This window comes from Dicentrarchus labrax, unplaced genomic scaffold, assembly GCF_905237075.1.
Source record: "Dicentrarchus labrax unplaced genomic scaffold, dlabrax2021, whole genome shotgun sequence".
Classification (NCBI taxonomy): Eukaryota; Metazoa; Chordata; class Actinopteri; family Moronidae; genus Dicentrarchus; species Dicentrarchus labrax.
In genome coordinates this window covers 22,336,468-22,353,529 of record NW_026136720.1, presented here as the reverse complement: position 1 = coordinate 22,353,529, position 17,062 = coordinate 22,336,468, and the positions used below count along the sequence as shown (strand labels likewise).

General features: G+C 39.6%; 1 protein-coding gene across 2 annotated transcripts in view; it reads right to left on the bottom strand.

Moving 5' to 3' along the window:
• The window catches only part of lrriq1 (leucine-rich repeats and IQ motif containing 1), a 37,113-nt gene extending 20,501 nt beyond the window's left edge, over positions 1-16,612 (bottom strand). For both annotated transcript variants that reach the window (XM_051382321.1, XM_051382323.1), the window contains exons 1-14: positions 16,266-16,612; positions 15,588-15,684; positions 15,240-15,322; positions 15,021-15,126; positions 13,585-13,796; positions 12,989-13,063; positions 10,684-12,624; positions 10,308-10,460; positions 9,937-10,087; positions 9,156-9,349; positions 7,631-7,758; positions 7,261-7,334; positions 6,834-6,927; positions 3,069-3,248 (exon numbers count right to left, since the gene is read on the bottom strand). In XM_051382321.1, coding sequence (XP_051238281.1) covers positions 3,069-3,248; positions 6,834-6,927; positions 7,261-7,334; positions 7,631-7,758; positions 9,156-9,349; positions 9,937-10,087; positions 10,308-10,460; positions 10,684-12,624; positions 12,989-13,063; positions 13,585-13,796; positions 15,021-15,126; positions 15,240-15,322; positions 15,588-15,684; positions 16,266-16,379 — 3,602 coding nt within the window. In that variant the 5' untranslated portion in view covers positions 16,380-16,612. The remainder of the gene's footprint in view (positions 1-3,068; positions 3,249-6,833; positions 6,928-7,260; positions 7,335-7,630; positions 7,759-9,155; positions 9,350-9,936; positions 10,088-10,307; positions 10,461-10,683; positions 12,625-12,988; positions 13,064-13,584; positions 13,797-15,020; positions 15,127-15,239; positions 15,323-15,587; positions 15,685-16,265) is intronic.
• Between the last annotated feature and the right edge of the window lie 450 nt (positions 16,613-17,062).

Below are 17,062 nucleotides of genomic sequence, written 5' to 3'. Positions count from 1 at the left end.
GATTTAGCTGACATTTAGTTCTTATTCTTGACCAGTACATCTGAGGTGTGTGTGTGTGTGTGTGTGTGTGTGTGTGTGTGTGTGTGTGTGTGTGTGTGTGTGTGTGTGTGTGTGAGTGAGAGAGAGAGAGAGAGAGAGAGAGAGAGAGAGAGAGAGTTGCTCTGTGTGCCCTAATACCACATAATGTCTCTTTCATTGAGGGGATAAACCGACTACAAAGCCACCTCAATGGAAACTTAATGAATCTATTAGCAATGCTTGGTTCTGCTCTCCTCTGTCCTCAGCCCTGAGGGGGCAGAGACACTTCAGTAACCAGCCAGTCTAGAGGGCCAGTAGCCTTAGGTAGTACAGCTTCTTCTCTACAAAGACGTAGCTCTTAGTTCTCAGTGGGACAAGAGAGAGAGGAGTCGGGAGGTCCAAAAGGATTGTGACCCCACTGACCTCAGCCCCCCGTACCTGCTGGTTCACTCCAGGGTCACCATCAACATGTATACCAATGATATAAGAGAGCAGGAATGAACAAAATTTTTTTACATTGTTAAAGCTGCAATACAACATGTTTTTGACAGGGAAATAATAAATACAAGACACATCTTAAGTATTACTACCCTGCATCATCGTCTGTAACTCTGATACCAAAACCCCCACTGGGTACTTGTGTTTTCTTCTTCTGTATTATATTTCAGGATGAAAAAGTCTGGAGTCTGCTGGAGAAAGGTAAGAAATTGAAACACAGCTATGGTAAAGACAAAGCCTGTAGCAAAGTATACTGAATTTAGTGGTTTTCTAACTGCCGATCTGATCTGGTTCAGTGGCTACAGATGCAGTTTACCTCCACTGCAAGATAGATGCCAGCTTACCAAGATAAATAAAAAGTAAAAAGTAAAGTTTAGGTTATAAAAGCAAAAATATGCAACATTGTAGCTTAAAAGAAGAAGGATTGTGACTTTTGATCATCCCCATCTCTTACATTGTAACTGTGTTAGGAGGAGATGACTTGAACAGTAGGAACAATTTCAACAACCTTATGGGCAATACTGTTGTCACTATTTTCCAGTAAACTTCTAATGAATGATTTGCCGTGCACAAACTACATGCAGGGTCAAGGTTCAGTGCCAGTGCAGGAAGTAGGGTGCCCTTCATGTAGTGAGGTGGAAAGTAAGGATGAAGAGGTCGGGGTGGGTCACATCTGACATTCATGCCAGAGAGGAATGTTTGTTGTGTGTCAAAGATACTGTAAAAAAACACTTTTTACTGACTAACATCCATGAAATGGCAAATGTTTTGGCTAAACAGAATTATTCTTGTGTCTCTAAACCAGGGCAATATGCAGAATCTGTGATGTATTGTATAAATGTATAACATTGTCTTGTTGAATATTGACTGCAAAGCCAATTGCCTGAAAAGAACATTAAATATCCATTCTATTCTACTGCACTGACCCTCCAGCTTGTTTCTAAGAGGCTATTGTACTGTTCGCTTAGCAGGGGATGTATGCAAAGAGAATATAAATTATAGCCAGGAGAGGAAAAAGTTTCACTTTTTCGTAGCTCTCTATCATACAAGATCACTCTAGGATACAGAAATACAGTAGTTTTAAGTGCTGTGGTTCCAACCTTTCTTTTTCTTTGTATTAAGAGAAAGATGTCTTTGCTGTTTTGTATAAGTCATAAAAAGTAAATTACAAGTATAAAACAGAGGCATTTTGTAAGAAACAGGATTCAGCCTCCACCCTACACCCTGTAGAGAAATGTTGTGAAACCATACCCCTGATAAACCCCATGGTTTCCCACCTTACAGTCACCAGTGGACTGACGTGTGGCACTCTCCTCACCTCTTCTAAACCCCACTCAGACACAAGGTCAGGCCAGGGGTTAAATGGCCGTGTTGGTCCTTGCAAAACCCTTAGAATGGCTCATTGTCCAGAGGCCAGAGGGGTAGAGGGCACACGGTGAGGGGTGAAGCAAAGGGAGCACCACGCTACACCCCAAGCCATAGGAGTCCTCGGTGTGACCCATACGGGTAGCTACAGCCACGTTTCATCTTTTGTTCTGTGTAATTTGGAAGGGTCATAAAGATAAGCAGAAAGTTGACCAGTGTTTTAAGTGTTGGTGGTCCATCTTGCATAGGAGCATCAATGTGTGTAGAGGGCTAGTGACATCGAAGGACTTGTGAAAATAGCTAGACGTTGTCTTTAGGATCACTACGTTCCTATATATCAGACATAATAACAGGATAGTTAACATTCCTGACTGGTTCATGTCTGACAGGCTGATCAGCAGATAGATGGTAATATGACCTCTGGAAAATAAGTTTGCAGTCATTTATATTGTCTTATCCTGTTCAATTTGACTTTGGGGTGCCATTCTTTTTCTTTTTGAGTGTGTTATAATCCATTTAGGGTTTCACCTCTTGCCTGTATGTTTCACTACTTTTTCTTTCTCTTTTTTTCTTACGAGAGCTATCAAACATGCAGAACTTACTGGCCAAACTTATTTTTCTTGAGAATGTCTGGCACTTCCTCGCATACAGATGTATTTTTAGGCAATCTGGTGTGGAATTAATAATTAATGATTTTTTTTTTTTTTTCACTATCATTTTCATCTGTGTGTTAGATAAAATGGAGAGTGAGCATGCTATCTATGACTTTCGAACTACACCACATGGTGCATTCATTAACCTCTTTTTCCATGAGGACACCTCGAAGCCAAATCTGAAAATGAACAATGAACAAATCCCCTCCTTCCTTCCTATGAACTGCTTCCAAGCTTCTTCAGAAATCAGTCCTCTTGAAATTTCAAGTGTGTTACCTATCTAAGTGGAGAAATACATGTAGTTGATCCCTGGTGTCAGTATTACGAGCAAATGTTATCTGAGTTAACAATAAGCATCTCTGATCACAGATTTGTTTTCCTTAATGGGTCCATGATATCTCCAAAAAGGATCAACAGTCAATATTGGGGTCAGACGTCTATCCAACCACTTTCTCTGACCACTGGTACCACCTGCACTCATCCACACTAGACACATAGCACACTGACAGTACACCTGCACAAGCAGTCTCTTACCTGAGCTCCCTGTTGTGCTTTTGCTGTAAATCATGAGTCTGCTGAAGCTGATCCTGGCAGAATGTTAGGAAGCTGCCTGAGGCCAAGCTGACCTGTTGAACAGCAGGGGGCGATAGAAAAGAGTCTATCTCCTGGTCATCGATGCCCCTTAGGCCAGGCACTGATTTCTGTAGAGTGGATCTGAAAAGGAGAGCAAACTAGATGAAATGTCATCTTCATGGCCTTCATTTTTTGGTTATGTAATATTGACAAAAAATGCCAAGAATTATGTTTTGCATATATATATATAAAAAAAATAAAATGCATAGTAATAACACTGAATTTATCTGAAAATTTAGCCATAAAAAGAAATAAAGCTTACCAATATATTTAAATAATCTACTAACACTTTTCAGCTAACACTGTCACATTTTAATCTTTGTTCTGCTCTTCTTTCTGCTGCTATTGTTCTACACAATAGTACTGCATTCAAGTGCATCCTTCTTCAGCACTTAATGAATACAAACAACTTGGTGAGTCCTACCTTTTTTAATAAACATCAGTATATTCAAAGACGATCAAGGCCTTTGAGAGCAACTCAAAAAAGAGGCCAAAATTTCAGATGAAAGGAACCATGTTCAAAATGAGACTCAAGTTAGAGAGAGGGCTTCTGCCAGGGCTAAGGAATAAGGCATGAAGCTTTCACCAAGGGGTATAACTGTAAACCCATATTTACAGCTGTACAACTGAGTACACTGTACATTTTGTCCTCTAGAATAACCAATCTAATCTATTTACAGTGATTTAGTGAACTTGATGTACTTTATCCACTTGTATAAATGATCTGTCTTCTGGAAAATACAATCTGAAAAAAATTTGAGACAGTTAATGTAATTGTTATTTTTATATTGCTGTCTAAAAGTGCAGTCACACAGGCACTTTGGATAAAAACTTTAGTAATAGTATCAGCCTTCAAACTGGAAGGAAGCTCTCAATGGCAGTGAGTCTGGGGTAGAGGTAACCACTGCCTGAGGCTAAGGATGTACAAGCAGAGGAATCCCAACTATCTGCCAGAGAAACAGACTCGGAGCGTCCACCAGTGGAGGCCAAATGTGGTCTGTGTTCAGTGGGAAAATGTGGAGCTGGAAACTCTACAGGACACTAGGGAACAGCAACAATAAAATCTGTAAAAATACAAGCCTTCAGGCTACAAAGTCGATTTTTTAAAACATTTCGAACAACTGGGTTTTTCAAAATTGATTCCCAGAGCACCATATGCTCTTAAATCTTGTCCACCACGTCACCACAGGAGGATAAAATGTGTAGAAGGCGAACCTTTAATTTCACCAGCTCATAAGGTTTTTGTGAATATTTCTTATTTCACACTGTATCTTTTTATAGTACACATGTATCTCAAGATGTTTTACCAATTCATGGCTATAATAGATTTATAAGGGTATCTTGCTGGTTTATTTAAAACATGGCTCCTTCTTTTACTGTAATAATCAATTGTTCCCTCAACTAGTAAGTATGAAGCACAGAGCAAAGTATTAAATCCAGTGAAAAAAATAAAGAAACAAACAAAGCTCATGGTGGGGTAATCTTAGTGCTTCAAGTGCCCTATTCTGATTCAGGTATGAATTGTGAACCCTTTTCTTCAGGCCCTTGTAGAGGATTTAAACCCATAAAAATGGTTCCTATGTTAGAAAATATGGTGGATAGAATAAAGAGTTTTCCAACCCTACTGCCACCCTGAGACAAAGAAATGGCTGCAAAGGACTGGATCTGTGCACTGTCAGAGGGGATACGGTTTTGATGTGGCCCACTTGGTCTCTCCGACACAGATCGGGATTAGATTCCACCCCTTCGGGCATGTTGTCTGGCTGGCTGTCTTTAAATGAAGCTCCAAACCCAAATACAACCTTTTGATCGTTACATGAGCTCATTGAGGTGGGGAATGTAATTCAGTTCAGGAGTGGACGGTACTTAGACACACTTGGGAGAGCGCAGAGTAGACTTATGTACAGAATAATTAGATGCCATCAGTTGTGGTTATTTACAATGAATGATTCTCATTAAAGAATGGGGGGAACTGAGTTTGCTGGTTTCAGAAAAATGTCTTTCTCTGTACCGTGTGAGTAAACTGTGCATTTGTCCCGACTGGTTCAATTTAACCAAATAAATGAAACTCGTCATTTTTCAGAAGGTAGGAGTCTCACAATTTAGACGCTATGAATCTCTTTACAACTATATCTACTTGACTATACTTGGACTTCAACCCTCACCATTCCTAAACTGATTTAAATGTCATCCTATTGTCTGAAGCAAACGCTGTTCTTTGCACACATTCCTTCATCCTCCTTCTCCAGCCCGTAAGGGGTACAAGTCCGTATTTCATTTAGTGAAGACTTCCTCCAAAACACATTCTCTTAAAGTGGCCCTGATTAATCAGGCCCAGTGTTTTCGTCTTCCACGTCTCCTGGATCAGGGGCTGCCTACAGGGAGTGTAATTCTTAACGCTTGGCTTTTGGTGCTTTAATTTAGCCAGTGTTTTCACTGGCTCGGGATGAAAGGGCCAGGGCACGAATGTGGAAATACAGAGGGTTAATACCACTGTTGGCATTGGAGGTTAGTTAAAGTTCAAAGAAATACTGAAGTAATGTTTCAGTTAAGGCTTAAGATGGGTAAAATGTCCACAAGTAAGCCATGTTTTTAGGGGTTTTTGGACAGAGAATGACCCAATAAACAAGAGCAGAAATAAAAAATGTGAAATGTTATGTTGAAGTTGTCAGCGTTATTGAGCCAAATTGCCAGTAGTATATAAGACATATGCAACTGACATTCAACCCTTCTCAGTTATGATGTTTATGATTTAAAGGTGCAAACTTAAAGTCCAAAAACTGACAGATGAAACCCCCTCAATGCAAGAGTGCAAATGCAGTTAGCTAAACAACCCACAAAATTATTTTATAAAACTGAAACATTCAGGGATATTTGAGGGGGCAAGGGAAGTATACTTTTTCATATTTTGCTGTTACTAAATGGGTGTGAGTAGCTCTGAGGAGCCAAACAACTTTGCAAACCTGTAACAGCTGACATCATTGCTCATTACAGGCCCATAGACACACGATAAATGTAAGAGGTCATTGCATATTTTTCATATAAACTCACTGGAACTGTCTTAACATCGGTAAAATATTTAGGCACGATAAGTGAATGAGCAAATTGACACTGAAAAGATAATTGATTTTTCTGTTGTATCAATATTTTGGGAATTATGAGCACTTAGTGCAATGTACGTACACACGGGTTTCGGTGGCACGTCGAAGTAATCTAATAGCGGACGCGGATCACAGTGCTAATCCTGGGAAGTGAACAGGAAGGCATGTGTTCTGCTGGAATGTTTAGACTACCTCAGCCAATGGACCAAATTTGTGATAGAGAAATACGGACTTTTCACTGGTATGCTCCTTTGAGCATCCAACACGGCAAGTGATATTCAGAGCAAAGGAAGCTGAAACTGAAACTTTTGTCAAAAGAATTTCTAATTACACTATCTTGATTTGAAACTGTGCGGCAGGTACTGAGGAGGAGAGAGTACTAAAGTCAGATGTTAACAGCTCATCCAGAATATTAGAGAGCACATTTAAACTTGCTTAATACAACAGAATTGCCTTATTTGTCCTGCAAGCAGGTACATACAGACTAGAAAACAATGTATTTAGATAGAACAGAACAGTAGCCCATATAATTTGCTCTACTTCCTCCATCCAGACCTTGCCTTACCTCCAGCCACTCTCCTGCTCAACAGGATTCCCTGTGAGGTGGACCTTTTGCAGGAACTGACATTCCTTCAGACTCTCACACACGTTCTGGAGCTCTGAGAAGGAGGTATAAAAAAACTTTACCATGTCAATGTCCATTTTTCAGTATATTGCTCATTTTCACCAGCATCTTATCTAGTTAGGCAGAGCTACACCAACTAGAGATGTATTTATGCATCTTATTTATATGGAGTCATATACTGTACTTGGACAGCATGCCTAAAGCCAATATGAATCTAGCAGTGTCATATAAAGTTAAAATCAACAAAATATAAAATCATTAGTTAAAGTTAAGTCAGCAAAAAAAGAAGATTTAACAACACACGTTTTGAATTTGTCCACGAGGAAATAGGATTTATATAGTCTGTTTAATCAAGACAAGCTGTTACCTGACACACAGTTGAATCGAACATCCAGATTCGCAAGGGACACAAAATCAGACATGGAGGGCAGCTGGGTGATTCTACAAAACACAGAGACAAATTACTCTTATGAAAGCTACACTGCATCTTATGCTAATGTTAATATCTCTGTTAAAAACAGAAACATTCTGAAATTATGTGACTGTTTTTTATGGTTGCATATGTTGCATAGGTCGCCTAAAAGTTAGTTAAAAAAAAAAGGTAGTTAGAAGTTTTAATGTTTTATATCAAATTACTAAAACAAAAAAAGAATGGCATGTTATTTTCTCTTTTGTGTTTCTATCATATAACGAGTCTTAAGCAAAGACTGATATCAATTAGGACTAGAAGAATATACCTGTTTTGGGCCACAGAGAGATGTTGCATGAGGGGAAGCCAGCAAGCAATGAGACCTTGCAGGGAGGAGATGCTGTTGTCGTCTAGATGTAGCTCTCTGAGGAGGACCTGGTTGTTCAGACTGGGTGGCTGATGGACAAACAGGGTGAAGTTGTCAGTTAACACTGGTCAAACAGTGGGGTTAGACTAACTTCATGCTGCTGCTGCTGCTGCTGCTGCTGCTGCCTTTGTTGCTGATCCAGCGGTGCCTAAATGACCTCGTCCATCAATGTCAGTTGCTTTAGTCCTGCTGTGTTTACAGTCATCGATGTCTGCCACAATTTAAACTCTGCTGTGATCTAGGGGTGCCTTAGGAAACACTAAAGTTGTGTACTATTTTCATGCTTATTACTTTTGTGTGTCTGTACTTTTATTTTGCATGTATTCTCTTCTTTTTATTGACTATGTCTCATCAAGCAATTACCAGTGAGTGACTCTGCCAAAGAAAGTGAAAGATAAGTAGTAATTAGTAATCAGTGATTAATTAGTAGGACATTCTCTTTAAATGTAGAGTTGTTGTAGTTGTTGTTGACTACTGTTGTAGTATTGTAGTTTGAAGTGTGTTTTATGATTATCTGTGAGGTAAAATGGCTGGTTTTGTCAATGGAGTCTGGTGGGCCATAACGCTCTATTGGTTTGGTCTGAGATGCTGGTGTTCTAGTGGCAGTAAATGTCGCATATATATCATTTTTAAAGGTCAGTAACAGCAATCATTCCTGGCAATGTGATGTTTGTTTATTTCATCAGTCAATCTAAACTGCTTATTCAGTTCGGGCTGCAGGCAGCTGGTCAAATCATATTGTGTGAAAGATTTTTTATATTCTTTTGAATTTTAGATTTTTTTTATTTGGGGTAAACTTTGAAAATGTTCCATAAGAGGCCATGACATTCATTTGCAGGGTCACAGGGAAACCTGGTGCAATGTGTACTGCAGCTTGTGGTTTTTGTGAAGACAATCTGTTCAAGGTGATAATGTGAGCCTCCAACTTGGCTTCCTCTCATGAGTTGCTGATTTAAATAAAATCAGTTCATATGTATCTGTAACACTTCTGAGCTTTAGTTTTTAATTTCTGACACCCATACCAGATGTTTTTTAATCATTATGACTAATAATAATAATGTCATTATGACCTGTCAGAAATGAAGTTTTGGGTTTGTGATTATACAACCAATAAAGGGAATCTTGTGTTATATTTTAGTTTCTGCATCTTCAGTGAAAAAAAAGGAAAAAATATAGTTATGTGCAGAAAACAAACATCCTCCATCTTTTGATTTCTGCATATAACTCGAAATTAGGTTTTTATGGGGAATCCCTACATAGAAATCATTTACATCCCTACAAGATGAAAACAGAATTTTGTGGGCCTAATTCAATAAAACCTGCTGAGTTACCTCAACCTCAACCCCCTCGAACATCCAAATCAGTTTTTTATACAGGTCTCAGAACCAGTGCCGTCGGTGATCAGCTGTAGCCGTTTTTTCTTTACCTCAGTAAAGCTGTTGGCTCTCAGGTCCAGTGTGTTGAGTAGAGCACTGTTCTCCAGACCCTCCACACTTGCCAGATGGTTGTGTGAGCAGTTCAGGTGGAGGAGTGTGTAAACGTCCCTCAGACCTTTGGTGCTGATCAACTGGTTGTGATCCACTGACAACCTCTGCAGTCTCCTCACAGACTCCAGACCAGCTAGGGATGAGAAATGAGAAGCCACTTATTCAGAATGGAAAACAGCACCAGGTGAGTCGGCATATAACTTACCGCTTATAGCAAAGCATTACGCATGTTTAAAAACTTAATTTGAAATAAAACCATGGCAAAAGCCCCTACCTATGAATTTTTTTTTTTTTAGAGGTGAGTCACAACAAAATGTCACAGTAGCTGAATATACAATTCAAAGCATTTAACCTCTTGCCTGGCCAATATCTTTTTATGACTATAGTGCAAGGCTCAAGCTGACTTCAGCAAATAAATCACTTTTCAGTGCATACTGTAGTAAAGTGAATAAAGTCCAGGGCTGAAAAGAAGATAGATGCTGCCCTCTAGTGGTGTACTGCAGGAGTTCAGGCTTGTCAAGGTTTACTTCCACAAAACATCTTAAGGCTGCTACGTACACATTCCAGGGACAATAATCATTCAAACTACAAACAATTGGAGATCTCAAATATGACACAATCACACACTATAATGACATCAAACTGTCATCTGTTATTTGATTTTTTTAAACCAAATATTTCAAAAATCAATATTAATGTTTCAGAATTTCCAGCTCTCACCGATGCGGGTGAGGGAGTTGTGCGAGAGGTCTAGAACATCCAGATTTTCAGCACCAGTCAAACCGTGGATTGATGTCAGATTGTTGTGGCCAAGCTGAAGCACTCGTAAACTAGTCATGTTTTCACAGTCGACATATGAGATGTCGTTTTCCTGTAACAAAACAAATGAAGATCTTAGGACACAACAAAATCTGCCTGTATTGATTTTTACCTACTAGCAAAATTTGAAAAGAAAAAAGTGAGACTGATATTTAACTGAAAATAACCAAGACCAGCACTACCCAATAACACAGAATAGAGGTAAGTAAAGAACTTGGATTACTTAATGTGGCATTAAGACAAAAACCTATGATTATAAACTGATTTTCCACCTGTACATCGATGTAGCAGAGCTGTGGTAACTGGTTGATGCCTTCCAGGGATTTGAGGCCGCAACGTCTGAGGCTGAGGGACTGAAGCTGAGTACACAGAGCGAGAGTGGATAAGCTACAGCAAGGCAAGTCCTCCAGGGTCACCGTGGTAACCTGAAAGAGAGGCGAAGATGCTTCAGGGCTCAGGACTTCTCCTGGATTTGGAGAGGGTTACCCTAACCCTAACCCTTACCATGTCTGAGAATAACTTCACATTTTTTCAGTGATGAGAGAGAACTGCCACAAAATATATAAAGTATTGGCACTTTCAAATTCCCCAGACTCACATGCCATAAATGGTATTGTCAATGTGTCTGTATCACAGCTGAGCATTTACCTGCTGCAGGGATTTCCAGCCTGTGGACTGAAGCAGAGAGTCTGGGCAGAGAGGTGGCAGACTGCAGGCTTCGGGAACCCTCCTCGGCCATCTCTGACTCCGGACAGATCCTCTCTGCTTCCTTCTGTTCTGGAGGGAGAGTTTGGACCAGGGTATGCAATCCTTCATCCATGACAGCCTCTTCTGCTCTGTGTGCTCGGGGAGGCACACGGGTAAAGAAAGATTCACAGTGGAAGGCCTTGGTGCTTGATTTTTGCAGTCCACAGTTTTATCTATGGACGTCATGTTGTGTGGTATGGCATTAGTGCTGGTGGGACAGACTGTAGACTCATTATGTAAAGAACCAGGGCTTGAGGAAGTCTGTGTGGGGCTGTCTTCAAGTAGTGAGGCCAGGGAGTTTCCTGCTTTATCTATATAATAGTTTTCATTTTGACCTATCGTGCTGTTACGTTCTGTTTTCTCCTGCAGCTCATTTGCTCTTGTAACTCTCACCTCCTTTTCCTGCACCATTCTCTTTTTGCTCTCCTCCTTGTCTTTGAGTCTCATTTCATCTTCCGTTTTTTGATTAACTTCAGCCCCCTCTTCCCCATTCTGCTCCTTCTTTGCCTCCACATTTTTCCTTTCCTCCTTCCGCTTCTTCTCTTTATCTTTTGTTTTGCTCTCATGTCCCATTTTCCTGCACTCCACATCATACCTTTCATACCCTTCCTTGTCTTCCTTGAGCCTCATTTCTTCAGATATTTTGTCCTCCTCTTCTTCTTTCTGTCTCCTCGTGTCTTTTTCCTGCCACCTCATCCGTTCTTCCTCTTTTGTTTTCCTTTCATCCTCCTTTTTCCTCCTCTTGTCTTCTTCAATTAGTTCTTCTTCCATTTTTCTATTTTCCCGCTCCTCTTTTTTCTCCATTGCGTCCTCTTTCTCCTCCACCTCCCTTTTTTTCCTATCCTCTTCTTCCATCTGAGCCATCTTTTTTCCATCATCGGCCTCCTCATCCTTCTTTTTCCTCACCTCACTCTCTTTAATTATTCTCCCCACTTCCTCTATTCTCATATTATGTTCTTCCTTCTTTTTTCTGTCCTCCTCTTCGTCTTTCTGTCTCATCTCTTCTTTCTGCCTCCTCCTCCATTTTTTCTCTTTTGTTTTCCTCTTCTCATCCTCTTCAATGGGTCTTAGTTCTTCTTTCATTTTTCTCTTTTCCTCCTCCTGTTTTCTTACCACTTCCTTCACCTCCTCCATCATTTTTCTTTCATTCTCCCTTGCCTCCTCTTTCTCCTCCACCTCCCTCTTTTTCCTATCTTCTTCTTCCATCTGAACCATCTTTCGTCTATCATCGGTCTCCTCCTCCACTTTCTTTTTCCTCATCTCCTCCTGCTTCTTCCTCACCTCACTCTCTTTAATTACTCTCCCCTCTTCCTCTATTCTCATATTATCCTCTTCCTTTTTTCTGTCCTCCTCCTTTTTCAGGCTAATATCTTCCTCCATGTTTCTCTCCTCTTTCTCCATCTCTTTCCTTGCCTCTTCTATCACTTCTCTTTCCTCCTCCCTTTGCCCCTTCTCCTCCTCCTCTTTCTTTATCCTCTCCACCTCCTCTTTGTTTTCCCTCTCTTCTTTCTCCTTCATCATCCTCATCTCATCCTCCAGCTTCTTCTTTTCAAAATCCATCCTGTTTCTTTCCTCTTCTCTCTTCCGCTTTTCCTCCCTCTCTATCCTCCTCTTTTTCTCTTCTTCATTTTTCCTCTTCTCTTTTTTAAGTTTCAACTCTTCCATTTTTCTCTCGTCTTCTTTTTTCCTCATCTCGTCCTCCATTCTTTTCCTCTCTGCCTCTATCTTAATTTTCTTCTCTTCTCGTTTCCTCTTGTCCTCCTCATCCTTCATTCTCTTCTGCTCCTCTTCCCTCATCCTCCTTTCTTCCTCCACTCGTCGCTGTAAGTTGCTGATCAGTTCCTAATTGGTAAAGAAAGTCACTACAGTTACAACAATGCAACTTGTTCCATTTCATTAGAAACATTATATTGCAGATACCTAAAACAAGGCACATATAAATTGCAAAAAAATAAAAAACCTAAACACCTTAGGTAAATGACCCCTAAATGTATCATTTAATCTGGTATTTAAGGTCAGAACTTCTGATGTGAGAGGTCAAACATCCACAAAAGGGCCGGTGTTTTTCCACATACTCTCACTGTGCTGATTCCGAGTTATTAAAATAATGAGGAATTCAGAATATTAGTTTTTTTAGGAAGTCCCAGTACTTAACCAGGGAGGATGCTTAAGCAGTAACCAGCATCTGCAGGATGAATATCCCTACCTGCTGAAGCAGAAACTCCTGTTCAAGTTTTTCATGAGCTCTCTTCTCCATCAACTCAAATTCCTTCTGATGGAGCTAGATACAGAGAGCAATAATAAAAGAAAATGAATAAACATGATAATGGGATGAAATACATTTTACACTTTTTCAAATCTGGATTTTATCTTTAATATATTTCTTCACACAGCATACAGGTCTAACTGGCTATCTACTATCTATCAAACTATCTATCTTGTCTTTATTTAAAGTTCCCCTCCACTTGTTCTTTTGGAGGCGCTCTCCCACTACAGCCTGGTATTTCTTGAAAAGGCAGGGAGGCAGTGTCCTTCTCAAGAGCTCTTGAGCAAGTTGGTGATTTTCTTAGGCTGTCTCTTTCCCTAATTCCCTAAAAAACTAATACATATATTATTTGACATATTTGAATTAACAGGTTGTATTTTCCTATTTTAAGTAAGACGTATGTGAGACTAATGCCTTCACAGCGAGGGATTACCAATTTGCTCACCTGAAATACCAAGATCTACATCTGCTATATCAAGAAATATTATGACAAGTAATCATGTTGAGTAAAGGAGAGAAAGTCCACAGCGACTTGCCTTCTCTGCCTCCATTATCTTCCTCAGCTCCTTCTGGAAGTCTTTTTCCGTTTGTTTCTTTTGCTCCTCCCACTTCATCTCCTCAAGGTGTCGTTTCTCTCGCTCTGCCTTGTATTCACTGCTCTCCTCTCCATTCAGTGAGCTCTCAAGGGTCCTCACTTCAAAGGCCAAATGCCTCTCACCATCCATATATTCGTCTGTTCCAGTTTCATCTGTGACAAGTACAAAAACTTGAGTCTTTCATTTTAGTAGAGCAAGAAGGAAAACTACCAAAAGCACTTGTCACTCCTTTTATCTGCCTTCCCTGCCACCCTCTATTGCACACTATGCAGTGAACACAAACTGCTTCAAAAATAATGCATAAAGAAGTACATATATAACCGTGAGTGATTCAGGCAACACTTGGGCAGGTCAGTGGGAATATACGTCATTCTTTTCTTTTGTCAAAACTAGACTGGTGGTGTAGCAGTTGTGGTCTTTCAAAATTGAAATACTGAATAAATTAGAGCATTTCCACTCAAACACTATGTATTTATATATATTCTATGTCAAGGTTTTGCCAAATAAGTAGGGCCACACAATTAATTTAAACATTATTAAAACCACAATGTGTCCAAGTGCAAAATCCAAATCCCAGAAGCTGTAATTTCTTGAAGAAGGTAAAAACAAACAGCATTATAATGAAGTACTGTAGTGCTGCAAAGATCCCCTGGTCTACAAATCTTGTTCTCCAGATGTAAGAACATATTTAAGTTTGGTACAGACCCCCAAGAGGTGTCACAAGCTGTGATGCAAAAATGATTATTCCCACTAATCCTGAATCATATATCACAATGGAAAAATCTGTCAAAATAATCACATTTTTTACCATATTGTGCAGCTTTATCATCATCACAGTTTCAACTGCTGACAAGATTTAAGACCTGCACAAATGTAACCCTCTACTCTCTGTTCAAAACGTAGAGTTGTGTGGTGTGTACATGTTCATCATATTCCAGTCATCAATTACAACAAAAAATAGAACAACAGTGACCTCTTGTGGGCAACTGTTCTATCACCAAATAAGTCTGAGTGCATTATTAGACCTTCACCACGGCTCAACAGTGCAATGCAAAAGGAACAGAGAGAGGAAAGAGAGCATCAATTTTAATAACACCCGTGCAGTTAACTACAATTTTTAACATGTCAAGCCATGTTCGTTCACTTTGAACTTAAATCGTGCCGTCACTCAGACATAAGTTAATATTGTGCAAGATTTTATTAAGTATCAAAATAATTTTTATCCACAACTAAGTTCATAAGTGTTACTCACTTAGTGTTGCCTAAAATATGTGTGTGGCTGAAATAAAGTCAGGCTGCACCATGTGACCATTCAACCACTCAGTTTACAAAATTCTCAAGCATTTTCACTTCATTTTTCTAAACCTGTACTGTACCTTTGTTGTTGGGGCACACTGACACATTGTGAAAGAAATGTGCTTCTGTCTCTGTGGGTGCAGGAAGAAGGTTGGTGTTGTTCTCCTTATCTGTGTCACAAATGGCCTGTATCAAACAACACATAGATTTAGAGTGGTTTTCCACAACTTGTGGACTTGGATTGTATTTCGGATGGTTCATGCAGTGAGGGGCTTGAGACCTGCTTGAGAGACATTTACCTGCCCATTTAGTTTCATCATGTCCTTATCAAGTTTGTTAGGTAAGTTCATCATGTCCTCAGTGTGATGTGATGCAGTGAAGTCTGTGATGCAATTGAAAGAAAACACAGATATCATCATAATCATGAGAAACAAACTCAGCCATGGCTTTACTTCAAGGTCTTTTTATTGTAAATATGTAGAAATGTGTTACCGTTAACTGATAAATCTCAAAAGTGTCAGGTAAGATTAGTAATTCCGCAGTTTATTTCTACACAACAGCTAATTCCCAGCCCTCGCCACAGTGAAGCAGTGCCTCTAGAAGCACGGTGTTGCATGATGTGCTTGCTATTCAGCACGTTTGAATACCTTCAACTTCCTCAAGGATGAGCTTCTCACAGACTGCTGCTCTGCTTTTTGAGGTTTCAAAGTAGCTGAGCAGAGATGCTGGAATGGCATCTAAATCCTATTGGCAGAAAGTTGGTTTATGTTAGTTTGGTCTCATCACAAAAGGTAAATGTTAATGTTTAGTCTTGTACATACCTAAACATCCAAACACTAAGCAGTAGCCTATGTGCTTTGTGTGATATACGGTAGGTCAGTTACAATGCTCTCAGGTTAGCCATAATTCAATTCATGTTACTGGATCTCCTCCATTGTGAAGGTTTTAATATATGCCAAATACATTTTCTTTAGCGTTTTGCCATGCGTTTACACAAATATATACTTAAATTGTACAGAAGGCAACTTTCAACTCTGACTATCTTATGATTTCCCCCAGGGTACATTTGACTCCAGTCAGGTGAAACACAAAGCACACAAAGACTTGAACTTAAAAACATCATAAAAACATCAAATAGAAAACATATATAAGCTATAGTATAACCCATCCAGCCACCCATCAAGCTGACATTAAATAGTTGGCAGCAGGTGATAGCTGCTGCTGTTAGCTAACAGCTGCATTAAGCTTGCTGTAAACTGTACCTATCCATTTAACGTTAACAAATGATCATATAATCATCTCATTCAGCAGGAGACTGTACCCACCGTCTCTTCTTGAGAAGAGCTCTCCTGCTCTCCATTAGTTTCATCAGTATCCGAGATTACTCCATCACTCAGCTCCTGGATGCTGGTGTCATACAGCTCATTAGAATCCGCCATGGTTTTAAAAGGTCAGCGACTCTTCGGCACACAGCTTTTCCTCGCAGCTGCCGCCATTTGTGGTCAGGAGGTTATCTTACGTTGTTATTATTACCCGCAATGCGCATAGTTGCTGTGTGTCTGAACGGTAGGCTGTTTGGCACGTTGAAGCTAATTGAACATTTGCTAGCATGCGAAACAAGCGGACTCTTTCGCGTCCCTTTAGGTACTTCAGTCTCCATGGAAACCACCCTGTGCACTACGCCGCTTCGCTAGGGACAAACTGTGCAAAAGGCAAAGGGAAAGTTTGATGTTCTTTATAGTGTGTCCTTGTAACGCAGATATATCAAATATTATTGCTCTATTTCTTTCAGTTACATCTTTACACATATTTATATCTATAAGTTTTTGCATTGGTATTTTTAAATGATTATAATTGAAACCGAACTCTGGTATATTGATATTTTACATTCATATTTTACTGACAGTATTGTTTTCTGTATAGCTGTTTGTACATTGTTAATTAAAAAAAAGGGGGAAATGGAAATACTGTAGGTTTCAGGTAAAAATCCTTTATTGACTAGCAGTAGTATTCAAATCGTTATTGTCATTATTCTCCTACTCACAGTTTAAATCTTTCCACACTTAACTAGTGATAACTAGTGTCACACTTTATACAATAACCAATCTGAGAACAACAGCTT